The 19,886-nt window shown below is 34.9% G+C and overlaps 1 protein-coding gene across 3 annotated transcripts in view; it reads left to right on the top strand.

Moving 5' to 3' along the window:
- LOC145670304 (uncharacterized) overlaps positions 1-8,089 on the top strand; it is a 35,549-nt gene extending 27,460 nt beyond the window's left edge. For all 3 annotated transcript variants that reach the window (XM_081738776.1, XM_081738777.1, XM_081738778.1), the window contains exon 3: positions 5,571-8,089. In XM_081738776.1, the coding sequence (XP_081594902.1) occupies positions 5,590-6,267 (678 nt within the window). In that variant the 5' untranslated portion in view covers positions 5,571-5,589 and the 3' untranslated portion in view covers positions 6,268-8,089. The remainder of the gene's footprint in view (positions 1-5,570) is intronic.
- Positions 8,090-19,886: the final 11,797 nt, after the last annotated feature.

Genomic DNA, 19,886 nt, shown 5'->3' with positions numbered 1-19,886 from the left:
ATTACTTACATGCTGGTCTTGCTCAACTTATGCCAGAATATCATACACTTTTGTTCTGATTGGTCGCCCGGTGCGAGCATCTTGGTCATTGAAATTTTCAGAACGAAATTGACTGAATCATATGTTGGCTTTTGTTTCGATAATTATCTTGCCCAATACAGAGAACAAATTTCTTCACTAACGTGCGCAGAATATGTACACTCATGTCCAAAATTATTGCGGTATGTCTATAAATATGTTATTGTAGGAATATAATTTGATAACAAATTCGCCCGGTATTTCTTATAATGCTAGTGTGTGTATAATCGGCAGACATGTATGAGGCAAATTTCATGTCAAAAGAGCAGTAAATAAGAACAATAAAACGAAAATAAAACTTTCTTGTCCATTTAGGAACATTTTGTTTTACTCATTCTAATTTTCGTATTTGTAATTCTTTTCTTATGAAATTTACCACAAATATACGTTTTTCGATTATATACATAGTATCAGTATTAAAAGAACCCTGCGAAATGATTATCAAATTATATTCTTACAAGACAGTTATAGACATGCGACAATCATTTTGGACATGAGTGTACCTTTATCTAAGTAAGGTTAGTAATTTTTCGAAAGTTCAATCACGAACTCTTAGCTATAAGTTTCTCCAACAAAATAGGCACAATTTCATGAAGTCAAAATATTCAGCTGGTTTTAATTTCTTCTTTACAATTGTGGATTAAATTTTCTAAAACACTCAATAGTAATGCCACATTTCTTTCTATAGTAACAGACATTCGTTTGCACTAAGGAAACCTTAACTTGTATAAATTGTATTTCGGACTTTCATTCCAATTATCACCAGTCGAGCAGGTCCGGATATCATGCGGGGAAGCAGATTCACAGCATTTAACAGTCATTACAATAGTCATACGGATTCCAAATCTCAGTTCCAAAATTTGATGTTTATTTCAAATACCAGGATACAAGAGCTATATTACAGCTGTCTGGTTTCAAATGATCCGGATTATAGGATACATCAGTTATCTTAACACTATTTTACTTCCTACAGCAAGTACCTAAATTATTTCATTTACTATCAAGAATTCGACGTATATACTTCAATTAACTCATTCATTACTTTAAGATAGCGACATATCAGTACATGACTGCAGAGCTTTATATAACAATAGCTAAGAATACGTATCTGAAAACACCCGAAAACACCCATCTCGTAGTTTGAACATAAGCTGTAATATTAGCCTTCTAGATTCAGAAAAGTATTATTATTTGTTAAATAGTTATTTCATACAAATCTAACTTGATAAATGTATTTAACATTGGGAATCATCTGGGATACGAAAGTAGGCGGGGCTAGGCTCTTAGCAATTCATGTTATGGTATATCTCAATGATATTGCTTGAACACATCTTACCATATATATTCATTTAGCGGACAAAAGAATATGATTGTCAATATTTTATGGTAGTTAACTTAGACAATACTTAAATTGTTTAAAAACGTCAAATTAATTCATTTTTTTACATTTAATAACTTTCACTGTTTACGTCGACATTTTTGTATATTCTTCAATCGGTCAATAATAAGAAAAAGATAAAAAAAAATGCATGTATACAGAATTTAATGCACTTTCCGCCCAGTGATTCATTTAGTATTCCAGAAAACTATAATTCATCGACTCGTTTAAATAAAATTTGTTTTGAAAATTGATAGTGACATTAAAATTAGTAACAGCAAGCTTAAAATTAAATAAACAAATATTTATAATAAAATAAAACAATCAATAATGACAATGTGGACCAAACAAATCAGATTTGTAGCGATCGGAAAACCGATCGCTACACAATAGAAGTGCTTGTTTTTAGCTTTATTTTAAATGGTATCTTTCTTGGTGTGCAATACATTTCCACAATCATTATGAGCGGCAAGGGAGTATTTATTTTCGTAGTTAGTATATTTTTCATTCCTCAGTACATTTCCTACTTTTCATTCCCCAACACATTTATTAGTTTGGATGGCCCGCATTATAGAGTGATTGTTTAACATTTAGTTTTTCATCATAGTATTTCATCATAATACCAGATTTTTCACAATTCATTTCTACATTGGCTAAAATAAAATACGGAAATGGCAACCTACTACAATAAACATTGTGTATAATTGTATTTATATATCCTTAAACATTCTTCATTGAAGATTCGTCAAGTGAGCTTTGTGGGGAACAAACACCGTATGTGTGGGTTTTCTCAGGGTTCTCCTATTTCCTCCCACTTCCTTAATTCCACCATTTAATTTCTTTCTCATCATCACCGTCTCCTTTAGCCTAGCCGGCATAACCGTGGGACATAACACTTAAAAAGTTTTTTCATATAAGGTTCAAGAACTTTAACATAAATTATAAACTATAAATTTTCACTTTATTCTCAAGCTCTTAACAAACAAACAAATCATGAAATTGCTTATCGTTTTTAATTACAGGGTTTTCATAAAGTCTGGACGGATTTAATTTGCTTATAATTTTCATAAAAATGCTCATAATGAAATCAAATAAAGTGCAAACGGTAGCGGAAGGATTAAAGTTTTACTTGGCAACACTGTTAGATAAGCGGCAACTCTGAACACGTTGAGAGAGGGAGAGGGAGGGCAAGGGTCAGTTTCTTACCAAATTCCATCCATTGTTGTTTCAATGTTGACTGTTAAAAGTAAGTTGTAAGCTGTATTGGTGTGTGTGTCTTTTAAAGAAATAAATAAATGAAAAACTCCTCTGAGAAGACTATTTTTTTTACCGTATCAAAGATGGCGTCGGTGAAAGAGAAAGCGCAATGTGTTCTGTGGTACGCAGAGCTAAAATCACCAATTCTGGTGTGTCGAAAGTTCACCAAAGAGTTCAAAAAGCCGGCACCGACTGAGAGTGCAATCCGAAAGTGGCATGCTAAGTTCTTGGAGACAGCAAGCGTCCTGGACCGTCCTCGAAGTGGGAGGCCGCCAACATCGCCTGCAACAGTGAGCAGGGTAAGGGAAAGCATCATCAACAGCCCACAGAAGTCGATTCCTAGACGGTCCATGGAACTCGGAACTGAGCTGGTGCAGATTACAGGTAAAAATTTAATCCTTCCGCTACCGTTTGCATTTTATTTGATTTCAATATGAGCATTTTTATGTAAATTATAAGCGAATTAAATCCGTCCAGACTTTATGAAAACCCTGTATAGTAGGTAGTTAAATGATAAGATATCACATTCCAATAGCCGCACCCCAAAATATTTCATGCTTATTAATAGGGCAACCAACTTTATACAACTGTTGTATATTATGCTTTATGTATATGAAACTATTAATTTTTCCCACTAAAATTACATCAATAAATACATCATCATTTTGTGTAGTTTTCCTTAAGCGATGTTTCCAAGAAGGAACATGTAGCTGCACAGTAGACTTCCCATATTTAATGAATTCAGAACAAAGAGTACAAAGCAGATTACCACCTTCTGCTTTGAAATGGTCAGTTGAGAATTCTCTTATTTTCTGAGATTGCATAAACTCTTGATTTTGGCATCTTGGAATAAGCACAACCAGCCTTGCCTGCCTTTCAACACAAAATGAGGAAACAAACAAACAAAACTGAGCGGAAGGTGCGAAGAGAGGAGGAATTCGAACTTTCAATTGTTACGCGTAAAGGCAATTGTTAGTTGATTTCCATTGTTTGCAGCATTGATAACAGCCTTTGTTGATAATTTTTTTCTTTGGGACAAAATATATTAACATATTTTTCTTTGATGTACCATATATAGGTTCTGGAATAAAAAGCATTAAGCATTATGCTTTACTATGCTTATAAAATTAGCATATTTGAATATGTAAAGTAGTCAAAATCACAGATATGGTACCAACTATAGGTGAAAGGTTCCATTATGCTTTTACTGCTTTTTATGTTTTATAGTTGCCTTACTTATTAATCAATAACAGATGCAATGACTCACGTCAAAAGCTCAACTGGAACTCTTGCCATTGTATTTCAGGGTGATTATTTCAAATGCAGTATAAATATCAACGACTCAGTAACACTTTTGTGTTTCTCTCTCTCTCTCTCTTACTGCGAACCTACGTCAATCAATCTCAGGTTTTATATATATATATATAAACCATATAAACTTTCATACGAACAATAACCGTAGTCTGGAATTTTTTTGAAGGATTATATACTAGCCTCAATATAGAATACGAAATGTATCGTTGAGCTTCTAATTTGGATGTAATCTTCAGTGCTGTGACATTTTGATGGCATTTTCGAGCTATGTGTTTCCAGCATCGCTGTTCCCTTGATGAAGTCCGTTCCATTTTATTCCTTGATGTTTTTATTTTTCTTCCTGTTTTTTTCCTCCTCGATCAAGATTCCAGAGCAGAGTCGTAAAGCTCAGAAGTACAAAAAATATTCAGGAATTACAGAAATCTGTAAGTAGGATGATAAATTATATATATTAAACCAAACCATAAATCCTTCTCCTTTTGTCTCAAATGTTCAGATGGCCGCTAATTCGACTTCTGGTGAGAGTGTACAAAAAAATTAATTTCACCGTCATTTACTTTCATTAACTCTTTATTTGGCACCGTTGCTCTCAAGCAACATCGCAGTCTATTGCGTTATCCGCACGAATTATAACTTCAGTGATCATTTAATTGGTATTATTGCATTCATACAATATATACATGATTTGTGGGTTACTTGTTTAGATATTTTTAATCTTAGTCAACAGGGGACAGTCAAATTTCGTATTGTCGAAGCTTTATCTCCTACGCTCCGCGAAAGTTCTTTTTTATTTTTTTATTTGTGGTTTCTTTCTCTGTATGAAGATATTTAAACGAAACTGCTGCTAATTACTGAAAATATTATGATATTTGACCATAATAGGGCAATGTTGCTCAGTAGCAACACACAAGACTTATTTTATGACAATGTTACTTTGTGATAAACATCCTGTATTTTGTAACCAAAGTACAGAAATATTTTAAAAATTATGGAATTATAATCAGGAAGACATGGTTCAATCATAAAAGCAAACTAAATATTTTAATGGTAATGCTATCAATGCTTGCCAATTAAAGGGTTAATCATCCGTCTCATTTAACCAAAAGGGTACAACCGTAGGGCGTTAAACTACAATATTTTATTTATTTATTTCATTGTGTCTTTCTCTAATGTATATTATAAACAGAAAGCAATATGGAAAGACGTTAATCAAAGAACTGCCTATTCAGATATTTCGAACAGTTACTTAGTATTTCATTACGGAAGAAAATAAAGGGTCACTAAATTACACCTGTATTATAGGTTATTTTAGGCACTACCAAACTTGTCAGTTAACGTTTGCTAATCAAACGTTGGCATTACTTGCTATCCCTTAAATACTTGTAAAAGAAAAGTAACCTTTGACCTAAAATTCGACATGTAATAATAACATAGTATCATTCCTTGTGTTGATTTACTAATAATGAGAAAGACCATTTGATTTTAAGCCATAATAAACCATGCTTATATTTTTATTAATACTCTTTAAACAATTCTATTTCAGATCTCCAGTTACGTGTAAAATGGATTCCTCTCCAGATGACATTCATTTAAGATTTATGTCAATTTATTGTGAATTATTCGATTCACATAGAGACCAATTTGTGAACTTATTGGTAGATGAAGCCGTGTTAGGTTGGTTTGGAAATTATATAACAGGGAAGTATGATGTTGCTAGAATTCTAATGAATGATGTACCTGCTACAACACACACCATTGATTATGTTACTCTATGCGATGCTATTCAAGGACCTGCGAAACGGAAAGGTGTTCGAAGGAAAGATGTTGAAGATGATCTAGCGATCCCTTTATCAGATCTTTCGTTGCAAGAAACCCACAGTGATTTATTACTGTGTCCAAGTTTTAAACGCCAAAAAATGATGGATACACAAACAGCCAGTTTTTCTCATTACACACCGATTACAGGTCAAAGTGATGTATGTATGAATAATATATCCAAGGTCCAGAAGATCGTGGACGTCCGTGGTTGTGTAGAATTGTGTCGAATTTCTGATCCTAGAAAATCACAATGTAAATTTGAAATTACGAAATCTCGAAGGCCTTGTCGGTTACAAGTTGCGTTTGAGGGTCCCTTAAATGGCGTGAACCCTTTTGGTTGGAAAATATGGCAGATTTACTACGAAGACAACGCGAGATGTAGAAGAAACTTAATGGATCAGTTTGAAAGTAATTTAAAGTAATTAAGTTTGGTGGTTTCAAGAGATTCTTTTGTAGATTATCAATATTTATTTTCGTTTTAAAATAGGATGAGCTACCTTCAAGAAGAAAGCCATGTTTATAATTACTTCAAGTGCTCAAGCAAATGGCTTAGTCAAGCGTTATTTTATTTATTACCAAGAATATTTAGTGCAAATCTACAAAGTAAATGTAAAGTTTATAGTTAGGTAGAAGCAATATATTTTGTCCGAAGATAATGAAGGGAGGTTGCTGCTGGCTCCACCAAATAGCAGAATTGATCGGTAGATTTTTTCTTTCTTCCATTATGGTCATAGATGAGATTCTACTTTGTCAGTCTAATTCCTTGACCAGCATATTAAAGCTGTTTAGCTTAAAAATGAAAATTGAATTTGTAGTTATAGTATCGTATGAAAATTATGATAACTAGGTGTCATAGTCTTAATAAGTTGTGAAATAAATTGACAAGTATTAAAAAGAAGAAAATAAAATAAGAAATTATGACATATTATGAAGAGATCTTAAATATCACAATTTCTTCCAGTCACTGCCTTTTTATTATTATTATTATTTTTAACGAAACATTTGTAATATGTTCATAAGAATAAGTATAGACATGGTGTTTTTCTAATTTATTTTATTGTATTTTTTGCTTTATTTTTTGAGCTTTACATCCCACGTTTTTGCACAGATTAAAGGAGACGAACATTATGGTAGAATTGTGGTACAAAGAAATCACAATATACGTACAACATTCACTGAGAAAATTACGAAATATAAAATAATGTTTATTGATGTGTATATTCTTCGCATACTGTTATTTTATAAATATATTGTTAGTATTTTTATGTAAGTTGCTTAAACTTAATATTTTTCTACGTTCTTTTATAACATAGATCGAACGTAATTGACCATTACGTACTTTGTTGTTTTGCTTCATATATTGCCCGTCCATCCCAAATGCAATGTAAATAGTAGTTGTAGTTTCTTATATAGCCAAAAATTGTTGAAAATTTTCGTAACTTGTGTACATTTCTGCTGTGTATATGTATATAAAGAACTATGAAACTGAATGCTTTACTTCGTACACAAGATCAGTCTGTTATGTCTTTTGTGCACTTCCAGTGACATTTACAGTAGAAACTATCATAATTTGATGTCTATTCTAATCCAAGCAACGTATTAATGCTTTAAAATGTTAAGAGAATATAATGTGTGTTGACTAACAGACTTTACCATCTTTTATGTGTTCTGTCTAATAGAACCAATAAAATGAACATATAAAGCACAGAGTAGTCATCTAACCAAGTAACACTATATTTTTAAATGCTTAGGAATTACAGAATATATTGTAATTATATAAATTTTGTCGTTATGTGAGGGTGCTTCACAGACCATGTTACAACATTCTGGAGATCATTCTGTGTACGGAAACAAGCGAAGAATGCTATATTAAGGAAAGCCCAATCAGCTTTGGTGAAAAATAAACTTTTGAAACATAGCGACGCAGATACTATTAGCTTCCCAAGGAACAGTGTGGAAGAGATAAACATGAACGAGTCAGAAGCGTCTAATTGAAATTATAAAGAACGTAGTGCAAGCAATTTCTCATCTATATTATTGTATAGAAGAGTAAACGTGGTTGCTTATCAACTCCTAGGCCATACTACTGAAGCTAGAAAGGTGAAATTGGGGGGGGGGGGGTCAGTGGTAGAGCTGGTGCATGGGGTCCTTGGGTTCGATTCCAGCTCACGCCAAGTGGACCTTGTGGTGGATACACACCGTGTGTGTGGGTTTTCTCGGTTCTCCCGTTTCCTCTCACTTTTTTCACTCTACCATTTCATTCATTTCTCATCATCACCCTCTCCTTTAGCCTAGCCGGCATAATCGTGGGACGTAACACTTAAATATTTCATTTCAAAGATGAAATTGGGGCAGAAAATTCCTTTTGTTACGAAACCAAAGGATAAGGAGAAATTTTTTGAAATACATATTCCAAGGGGGTAAAGTTATTTTTTTCTTTTAAGGATAGAGCATTCGCGAATGCCTCAAGTTAGGGAGACAAATCTTCTCATATAAACTCTACATTAAAAATAACTGAACACAGGGGTTTTGACGCTTTCGAAAAATTCCGTGGCTAAAGGAGAAATGTCTATAATATTCAGGCAGTTTCTGCTTATATTTATTAAAAAAAACAATATCTTTCCCGTGTGAAAAACGGACACTCCTGCAAATGTTGAGAATGTCGAATAACCTCCATAATGATGATATATAAACTTTCTATTGAAAATTTTCATTACCTTTTCGTGTAAAGCCAATAGTGTTTGTGCTGCTTTTAAGTTATTTTGTGGTGGTTTTAACTTAGTTTTTCGACAGGGTGTGAATTTGAATTCAAAAACAACCCATTCAGACATCTTGGTTTTCGATCATCAGTAGCATCACCATTTAAATGTGACAAGTTCCGAAACACCCTGTATAAATTTCATTTGAATAGAATGAATTTATACTTAAGTTTTGTGTATATCAAAATAATTTGATCAAATTTGTAATTACACCTCTACTTGATCTTTTTGTGTTTTTAATTTTTATTGATTTTGCTTTTATCGTTATCGAAAAAACAACAAAGCAAGTACGAGGGGGTATCGGGAAGTTTCAATTACCACCATGAACTAATAGAGACACGACTGTTATGTCCTTTCTTAAGACTTCTCGACATAGTTTCCGTGCAGAATTACACATTTCTCCCATACTTTTTTGACCTATGGAAGGCCTCATTGTAGAATTCTGTAGATTGCACGGAAAATCATTGTTTCACTGACGCTGCTTGGGATGCATGAGCGAGTGCAATGTTCGCAAGGAAACAGATTCCTTTGGTGAGCATATCGCGACATTTTTCCTTAACAGCATCTCGTAACCTCAGAAGTGATCAGTAGTACAACCTTTCTGAACGTAGTCTGTGAGGATGACTTCACGACAGTCCCAGAAAACTGAGCCATGACTTTACCGGCAGACTTTTGCACCTTTGCCTCTTTGAGGAGAGAGAAGTGCTTTCATTCTTCCTCATCTCTTTTGTTTCAGAATCGTAGAGATAGATCAAACATTCGGAACATATGACCTGTTTGGAGATTCCTCTTCCATCTCACGACAGTGTCATGGAATGGGCAATTATCACCATACACAAGCATCATTTTATCATAAATTTGCCGGGCACTGTAACCTTTCAAATACTGAAACTTAACCTAACTTCTGTCTTCTCCATCTTGCACTGACAACTTGCACCATATGTAGAGAAAGTAAATAACATACATGAATAATTTTCACGAAATCATAATGTAAGGTCTAATGTCTACACAGGCCAAGTTATATCAGACTCACTCAATTACTTCTGGGGGATAATTATAATTTTCCGATATCCTCTCTCATATTTTACGGCAAAGCAAATTTTAATGATGCGGTTTCCAAAACGAAAGAAGCATGGAAGAAGTCATATGTTATGTTACGTTTTGTGCAATAGTTTATATGTACAATTGGTTAAAAGAAATAACCACTAAAAGGTAATTGTTTTATTATTAATAATAATCAATTAGTTGATGATATTAAAATATTAATTTGTATCAATAGTATTGGTTAAACTTCGTATATATATATGTTATACATGTAAAATGTGAAAGAAGATAGATTGAAAAAATTCTATGGATACATGTTATTAACGCTAATCTACTTGTCTAGGCATCATGAAAATTTAGTATTATAGCGCAAAATCAGTTTCTCTACACCGTCATTTTATTCGGTTGCCGCCAAGGCATTGTCACTGATAGAGTTCGTGCCGTATAGTTTTTAGCTTTGTCTGAGCAAGGTTACAAGACGGCGAATGTTTGTTGAATCATGCATCCACCGAGTGTCACTTGTTTTCAAAGCTTAAAACTTTTCTTTCCACTGCATTCAAGACAAGTGTCACTAATTGCCTAAATACATTGACAGCAACTGAGTACCCGGCTGTGTAAAAGTACTGATACCACACTGAAGTAAATGCTTAAATTTACCTAGGTCATGTGGGAAAGTATTAGATCGGTAACATGTCTAACAAGGAGAAGGCAGACTTTGGTAAGTGAACTTCGGGGCCATTTTTTGCGATGTGGTAGTGCACATTTACAGAGTTAATATTACAAACTGGGAGAGCGCAATTGCCAAAAATAACCGAGAAAAACCGTCTTAAATTTTTCTACTCGCTGCATGTATCGTAAGATGCGCAAACTTATCAAGTGACGGCGTGGCAGAGTGAGAAGAAACTGAGACTCAAGTGCAAAGGGTCCCGGGTTCGATTCCCATTTGAATCAAACTTTTATTTTCGTTTTTTGCTTCAAGCAATAAAGTAGCATTTGTAACTATCAGTATTAATTCACCGTATGTTTATAATGTATAAAAACAATAGAAATTTTCAATCACTTGTAAAATCTTTCAATGCTCCATGTTAACTAGCAAGAAAATTTAATCTATTCCGTAAATATACTGATATCACGAGTTATATTATGGTTACGACAGTCATTGTGTAATAAATATTCTTGACGCTTCGTGTCTACATCTGTTGACAGTGTGCGAATTACAGAGAAGTTGAGGGGAAAATTCCCTTTGCTAATACTGGATGTTGCTATAACCAAAGGAGATTTTCCCCTCATTCCCCTTGTAATTCGCACACTGTCAACAGATGTAGACACACAGCTTGAAGTACATTTTTACACTACGACTGAGGTAACAATAATATTTACGGAAGAGATTAAATTTTGTTCCTAGTTAACATGGAACATTGAAAGATTTTACAAGTGATTGAAAATTTCTATTGTTTTAATACTTTATAAACATATGGTGAAATAATATTTTACTTATAGTTGCGAATGCTACTTTATTGGTTGAAGCTAAAAACGAAAATAAAAGTTTAACTCGAATGGGAATCGAACCCGGGAACCTTCGCACATGAATCTCAGGTTCTTCTCACTCTTCCACGCCGTCACTTGATAATTTTGCGCGTCTTGCGATACATGCGGCGAGTAGAAAACTTTAAGACGGTTTTTCTTGGTTATTTTTGGCCATTGCACTCTCCCAGTTTGTAATATTAACTCTTTAAATATGTATGCACTACCACCTCTCAAAAAAAAAAAAAAAAAAAAAAAAAAAAAAAAAAAAAAAAAAAAAAGCTCTAAAGTTCACTTACCAAAGTCTGCCTTCTCCTTGTAAGTGATGTATGATAAGTATATCCAAGCTCCAGAGGATCGTGGTGGACATTTCTGTTTGTAGAGATGTCGAGTTTGTGACTGTAGGTAATCAGAATTACAAATAATATTTGTGCTGTGTGTGCGATGAGTCAATAGGTGTTACTTTAAATTTCTGTTTATTTTCTGAACCACCGTCGTATATTCCTAAAACAAAACTATACTAATTTTCAAACGTGATTCGACTATTCTAGTTGAAGTATTTTGTATGTAGTATATAATTATTGAATTTTCAGCGGTTCGCTGTTTTCACTTATGTCGTTTGTTGTATGTTTGCTATTAAAGACTTTATGTATATTTTAGAACACTATTATGTGGTATTTTAAGTAAAGTAAGATTTTCTTTCAGGCTTGTGAACATATAAACGCAGGTTTTGTGTAATATTGATCTTCAATATTTTAAGACATTTGTGCAGGTCATAGAAGATGGAGAATCCATATAGCACAACATAATGTAAGTTTGCAAAGAACCACATAAAATATTTTTGTAACTAGCTCTTTTTTTCATTATCGAAGTTAAGATCCTACATTTCTATATACACTGCCTTGCCATTAATCACCGGACCCTTCCGTGAGTAAGATATATCTGACGCTGTGATGGAGTCAGTATGACGTAGTGGATGTCTACACGGGCTGGATTTTTGTCCCGGGTCCGGCCTGGTCCGTGAATTTATAATGTGAGGTCCGAGCCTGGCTCGAGCGCGTGAGATAATCAAATGAGCCTGAAATAAGTCCGAATTGCAGAAACTTAATAAGTAACGCAAAATTATATTTTTCTTGACAACAATTAGAGATAGTAAGACTATTCATGGCTTTGGATTAATTGTTTTAACAAAAGAGACACTGACCAAAGCTAGATATCCGAAACAGTTACAAATTATAATTTAAAATAAAGTTTTAAGCTTTGGTCAGTGTCTCTTTTGTTAAAACAATTAGAGGTTTCATTTTCCTATTTAAAAGCGTACATGATTCAGAGAGAAAAACGGAATAAAGGTTATCGTTTACACTTACTAATTATATGAATTCTTTAAAGAAAATGGTTATTTATATAAATTCCGTTCCCCTTAGCCTTGGTGCATAACCGTGGGACGTTAAACTAATTATTTCACATCATTTCATTTATGTAAATTCTAATGAAATTGAAACAGGAATATTCTAAATATTAAAGTAAAATTTCAATGTGTGCAAATTCTTATTGAAATGAATGTGTACAGTACTCGCTCAGACAGTTCTCAAAGTAGTTATTGTTGATTGCTATGAAGAAAAAGAACGCAATCCACACTCCGGCTGCTCAAACTGGTTCGACGCTGCTGAATCACTGTCCCCTCTGCACTAAAATATCGTTCACTACTTTCACTTGCGGGAATGCAAAGAAACCGTTTGGCTAATCTCGACAAATACGGGAGATAATTTTCATGATTTCCCATTTTCATAAACTTTTTATATCAACTGAAAGTGTATCACTGAAGTTTCCTTCCAAATATTTCATTGTTTCATCGTCCTCCTCTTCATTAGGTCTTCCGAAACTTTTCCGTCTTCAAAAGTTTTATTTATTTATTTATTGCCTCTCAGCTTCTCCAACTCTTTTATCTCCACGCGTTCCAGCGCCAGCCACTGTAACATCTTGCGAGGAAAAATCTTCAGATTAATGGCAAGGTATAATAATAATTATCCTTCAGCTTTCATCTCATTTATTAAGAAAAGACCTTGTTTCTTCCTCCCCTTTGTCTGAAAGCATCCTTAATTGACGAAAGTTTGGCCATAGGGAACAAGCAATCTGGTGAATCTTATTAACAGGAAATTTTTCATGAAGTAACTTCAAGGTTCTATCTTGATGCCAATTGATGAGATCAATGTTATCATGTCTTCTGAGTCTGTTGGATCCGGTTGACTTAGATGTATAATAAGGTTGAATCGCAATGGCAGACCAAGTGGTAGTGTGGGATGTGTGTGCTTCCAGCTGTAGGGACACTTCTTTGAATAGTTTCAGGAAAGTGATGAACATCTTCAATAAATCTTGTTCGACATGTTCCATTGTTTCTTCTTAATGCGCTCAACCAAAATAGTTTCAATATCATTGAAATTACTCTCAAACGACTGATACATGTAAATTCTGCTATACCAATGCGATTCATATTCTTGATGAAGGGTAGTTTTCAACTGATTGGTCAAGCTTGTATCTTTCAGGTATGTTGTCATTTCTTTAACTTCTAATGTAAGTAAGTTTACATGTAGGAGGTATTTTCCCAAAAGCTCTTAAGTGTTCCGTAATATTGTATTTATAATGTGGGCACAACAATTTCATATAGTACAACCCTAAAGAGCATTCACTGTTACTTCCCTGACCTGCACGAAAACTATTTATGAAAAGGTCTTTTGTTTCAGTTCCAGAGCAGTGGTTTTCCGAATCAACTCTTTATATTCACACTTGCTTTTCACTCAGCGGAAAATTCTACAGTAAAAAACACCTTGTTCCAAAAAAAAAGAGTTATACAACAAATATGTTTGTAATCGTCGGTCCACACATCGGTAGTTGCTGCACATTGTCTTCTGTCTATCGTTGTTTGACTAGTTTCAACTACTGAAGTTCGAAGTATAGCGGTTTCTTTCTGCACATCACTATCGTTTTCGAGAACTGTTGATAGGTTGGGGCACTAAATCTTAAACACTTACATTGCCATTTTGAGATCCTACTTTAACTATCGTTTGAGGATATTGTAAGAATCTCTCAGCAATTATAATATCAATGTCTTTACAATAGAGAGATATATATACGCTTTAATTACTTCAGTTTGAGCTTTCTGTGAAAGCTGATATGGAGTAGGATTTAGAAAATTTTCGATTTTGCTTTGATCTTGAACAATTGTACTAACATGTCTGTTTAAATGCGAATTTTCTGTCTTTGAAGCTGAGTAACTTGAAAATACGTATTAGTGGAAAAGAAGCGCGGTAAAAGTAAGATTTTGAAGAAATTTCGCGATAAATAAATAAATAAAAGAAAAAAAACTATAGTAATGAAAATTTCCCGCTGTTCAGTGCATAAAGTGTTATCTCCTTTTTGTAAATTTGTTCTTGTATTTTTGACATCCATTGTGTTGCAAACAAAATACACAGAAAAGCAAATTAGTAGACAATGTTGTAACTTAGTACATCTTCAATATTGAGATACCCACTCCTATGGTTATCTTTCCACAACTACTGTTTCCCAGGGTTGTCAATTCTCAGTCCTTAGTCTCGCTAAAATACCTAACAAAAATTATGGAAATCCCGCTGAATCGGAGCAAACAACGCCAGAATCAAACTCAACTAAATTATACAGGGTGTTTCAAAACAACACCGACAACTTTTGGGAGGCGATTCCTGACACCAAGATAAGATAAAAAGTATAGACGAACCTGGGTGCACAAATGCTTCCTTTCAGAGTTATAGGCTGCCGAAAACATGAAAAATGTCAAGGAACTAGTATGTGTTCTATCCAAATATCCATGTTTCAGAATCCTGCGGTACTTCCGCAACAATTTTTATAGAGACAGTTTGGATACTGACATATAATTTGAAGTACTCACCAACTACCTCTATAAAAATTGTTAAGAAAGTACTTCAGGATTCTGAAACATGGATATTTGGATAGGGCACATACTAGTTCTTAAAGTCTTGACCCGCCTACGGTAGGTTCCATAATATCGGAGGTATGGACCCTTAAACTTCATTTTTTCAAGTTTTCGGCAGCCTACAACTCCGAAAGGAAGCATTTGTGCACCCAGGTTGGTCTATACTTTTCGTCTTATCTTAGTGTCAGGAATCACCTCCCAAACGTTGTCGGGAGCTCCTTCGTGGCTAAGTGGTTAGCGTACGCGCCTTTGGCGCGGGAGACCCGGGTTCGATTCCCGGCGGGAGCTCATGTGGTTCGGATTCCACCTTAATCGGTAGGTCCACGTCTCATATAACCTCGCTGCTGAACGGGACGTTAAACTCAAAATCAACTCAACCCAAACGTTGTTGATGTTCTTTTGAAACACCCTGTATATACATGTATGTATGTGTGTGACGTTTTCGTTTCAATGTTTTTTTTTTTTCCTTTCAAGAGAAAGACTGAAGAAAAAATACTAATCATTTCAGTACAGTTGGCAAATTGGTACTTATTTCTTTATTTTCTTGCGGTTCCAACAAGGGAAATATGAGAAAAGTTGTAACGAACCATTCCTTCTTCCCTCATGGTTATAGAACTGTTGCAGCGAAATAGATTATTATTATTATTCTCTTTTAGCAGAAATGACTGTTAAAACCTTGGCTCTTAAGAGAGAAAAACCACCAGTTTTAAAGCTTCCCAACGTGTTTTCAAATTCAAAACAATTTTCTTTTTGGATTGATAAGGGGGAATAAGTGCAATTGTTGCTATTCAGTTTCGTTGATTTCTGTTTTTACAAGTGAAAATGAGAAAGCAGTATTTTTTGTGAAAAAAAAAAAAAAAAATGATTCTGATAGCAAAGGAAAGAAATAATAGTAAATTAAAATGTAAACTGACATTGTCTTGAAGAAAGAAGAAAAGACAACTTGTTCCTTTAATTCAGTGTAAGAAACAGTACTTTCATTCACAGATAAGCTAAGCATGTTTATTTCTGTACTTTTAGTTTTTCTCTTTACTACACAGATAGTTTTTCTCTTAATTACACGATGATAATCAGATTTTTAGTGTGGGCGTGTCAAGTAACAAATTTAGATGTGTTGAAAGCTCTCCAGAAAGAACAGTTCGATAAATCTGTACCTGAGAGCATGAAGTGCGTGTCACAAATCCTTGTTTTCTAGAAAACCGCAGAAACACTTACTAAAGCACCAAATACATACTGGACATACATCATTATATACTTGGTTAATTACGTCATCAACCCGTATAGAACAAAATACAACCAACCATTCATTGGAGACCTCCGAAAGATATATAATACTGGTTTTAACTCATTTTCGCCAAAATTGGACTTATGCACTTCATGCTCGTAGTTACGGATATATCGTTGTGCCCTGCGACTTTTGACTCTTCCTTAAGATGGAAGCAGCAGTTCGGCAATGGTATCGCCAGCAGCCACCACAATTCTTCACCGAGAGCATGAAAATCCTTATTTCGCGTTGGCACAAGTGTGTTGCCGGTAATGGAGATTATGTTGAAAAATGATACCACCATTTGCAGCTTACATTGCAAGCTTTGCACTGATACCTATATCAGTGCTATCTGTCAAACACAAATAAAGGTATCACCTTGGAGGCATTACTTTCTGAATCACCCTCATGTAAAACATACAGTACTGAAGCCGATTGTACAATTCTTTTTTAACGTAGCAAAGTGCAAATTCAGTTAATAGGCTAGTGGCTAACTTGGAAATTTGTTGAATCGAAAGTGCCCTATACTAAATTTTTTTAAAAAATATTTTAAACTATAATCCTATAATAATAATAATAATAGGTACTCGAATCGGAAGGAGGGGCCATGGTAGCTCAGTGGTAGAGCGTTCACCTCTGGTGCATGAGGTTCCTGATTCGATCCCCGCTCGCGTCCAGTGAACTGAGCATCGTGTGCGTGGGTTTCCTCGGCGTTCTCCTGTTTCCTTCCACTTTTTTCATTCCATTTCATTCATTTTTCTCATCATCGTCTCCTTTAGCCTGCCCGGCACAACCTAGAGACCAGTACGGGCCGAATTTTCCGGCCCGAGCCCAATCCAGCCCGAATGTAATTAGGCCCTGCCCAGCCCCGAAAAGTTTTGGAGATTTTCGGCCAGAGCCCGACCCAGCCCGATAAGTTTTTTAAAATTCTTGGCTCAAGCCCGGCCCGGGTCGGATAAATTATAAGTTTCATTTTGTAACATTTTTTACGGGCACACTTCTTCAACGTTTGCCTTTATTCTAATTATCGTTTAACGAGAGTCAATAATTATTAAAGAATTTCAATTAATCGGCCCCAGTTTGCCAGACCTGAAGAGAAATCTGTCGGCCCGCCCAAGCCCGGCCCGGGCTAAAGAAATAACAGAGTCGTCCCGGCCCGTGCAGGTCTCTAGCACAACCGTAGGACGTAAAACTCAAATAGACGTTTCCCGCGCTCCTTCCGATTCGAAATCTTTATCATTACTATTCCCCCTTGCTCTTGAAACAGTTCCCACATAGCGCAATGTATTTCATCCATATACATTTCCATACATTTTATAACAGTTCATGTCATGTATGTCATAAAGGTGTGTGTTCTATACCTTTTGAGGAGTTGTGTAGCAAATGTTTAGATACAAAAAATAATTAAAACAGTACACTAATTTTTACACCTCTTACCACTTATAGAAGCATTACATTTTGACAATTGTGTTGCAGGCTTCATTTTGCAACACAATTCTCGAAATGTAATGCTTCTGTGAATAATTATTTCCTTCTTGTCGAAAAAATTATTTTTAGGTAGATGAGAATCGCCCAACGAGATACGTAGATGTGCTCGGAGAAGGCTGCAGAGTTTTAACTTCGCCACGTAAAAGAAGTAATCAATAAATAAATAAATTATATTGATTTTCTATATCAAAATTAGAAATTTAAAATAAGAAATACAATATAATCTTGTCTGAGTAAAGTGAGCCATACATTGACGTATTTTTCCGACGTAGCCATAAAATTTCATATGCTAGCCTTGTTATCAGCTGTCAATACGTTAGTGCAGCGTTTCCCAACAGGTGTGCCGCGAGGAATCGAAACAAAATTATTAATTTTATAGTAATCAAATTGCAAAACGTAGGGAAAATATTTGTATTTCACATTAATATGAACCTCTACTATGAATCTACAATTTTAAGTTTCATACCAGGTTACTGTTCTGTACATTTCTAATGTTGAAAAAAATGGTTATTATTACGGACTATTTCGTAACTTGAAAATTTAAAATATCATTCAATCCTTTCGACAAATTACCTACATTTGTGTTTTAAAAGTAAAAGAGATTTGTTTGTTTGTTATTTAGTGATCTTCCTTCTTAGTGAAAGGTTGGATACAGTTTTTAAAAAGAAAACGTATTTTAAAAACCTAAGTTCAATATTTCATTGCAATTGTTTTCAATTTTTAAATTAGAATGAAACATAAGCATAATGATTTACCACGGGGAAAAACCAGTGATAGAGCTTTCTTCTCTGTAAGAAGATCAATAATCACAGAAAAATACCATTGTGTTTTATATTTACAAATAATAATATCTATAAGTGTGCCGCAAGTTGAAAAAGGTTGGGAAACGCTGCGTTAGTGTATGGGACCTGGGGTAAATTTACGTACCGAACTTTTATACGCTGGAAAAGTCTGGCTGCTTTTAACTTCGAGCGTAAATACGGAGCGTAAAAACTGTTGAGATGAGAGTTTTCGACCAGCAGGTGGTCCCTTGCCCTTTCCAGGCCTTCTTCGCAGTCTGGTCTTATTGTTTTCAGAAGAGAAAACCAGTTTTTGTGTTGTCCTCGCGAATCGTTGCTGAGGTTTGCTGGTAGACTTACCAGAAATCATAATTCCAATCTAGTTTCAATCTTTCTATACAATACACGATTTCGGCTAAATTAATATTTTCTATTGCACAAAACGAGATATTATTTCCTAATTACAATTCATAATTTTCAGTGCATAGAGAAAAAGGTATTTAAATCCAATACTTCTTAATCAGAATTCGCAAATAATGAGAGCTCCTCCGTGGCTATATGGTCAGCGTACGCTTCTCCGGCGCGGGACATCCTGTTCGATTCTCGGCAGGAGCTCATGCGGTTCGGATCCCACTTCTTATGTAGCCTCGCTGTTTAAGGGGTCGGTAAATTCCAACCCAATCCAATCGAACATGATGGCTTTCGATTGCGAATTTAACATTAAATTTAATATTTGCGCAATAGGTTTTTTTTTTCCCATAAAGGTCGAGATGGTTTTAAAGATGAAGCCATACATTTAGAGTTGCTCATGTTCTGATATTAAACAGAGAAAATGAAATGAACTCTTTAAGCTTTACGTCCCATGGTTATGCCGGTTAGGCTAAAGGAGACGGTGATGATGAGAGATGAGTGAAATGGTGGATTGAAGAAAGTGGGAGGAAACGGTAGAACCCCGAGAAAATCCACGAGCACGGTGTTTGCCCACCACAAAGACCACACGGCGCGAGCTGGGATCGAACCAGGGACCCCAAGCACTGGAGGTAAACGCTCTACCATTAAGCCACCGCGCCCCCTCCCCATTTAAAAAGAGAAGTATAACATGACTTTTAATAACATGTGACCAAAACTGAAAATTTCACGCTATTTATAAAAGAGAGAGAAAGCAAAAGATGGGAAAGAAGGTTAGGGCAACCAACAGCAATGTTACTTCCAGACA

The sequence above is a fragment of the Thermobia domestica genome, chromosome 14 (genome assembly GCF_964235325.1).
Source record: "Thermobia domestica chromosome 14, izTheDome1.hap1.1, whole genome shotgun sequence".
Taxonomy (NCBI): domain Eukaryota; kingdom Metazoa; phylum Arthropoda; class Insecta; order Zygentoma; family Lepismatidae; genus Thermobia; species Thermobia domestica.
Note: the sequence above shows the minus strand (reverse complement) of the source record. Positions and strands in the feature narration are given on the sequence as shown.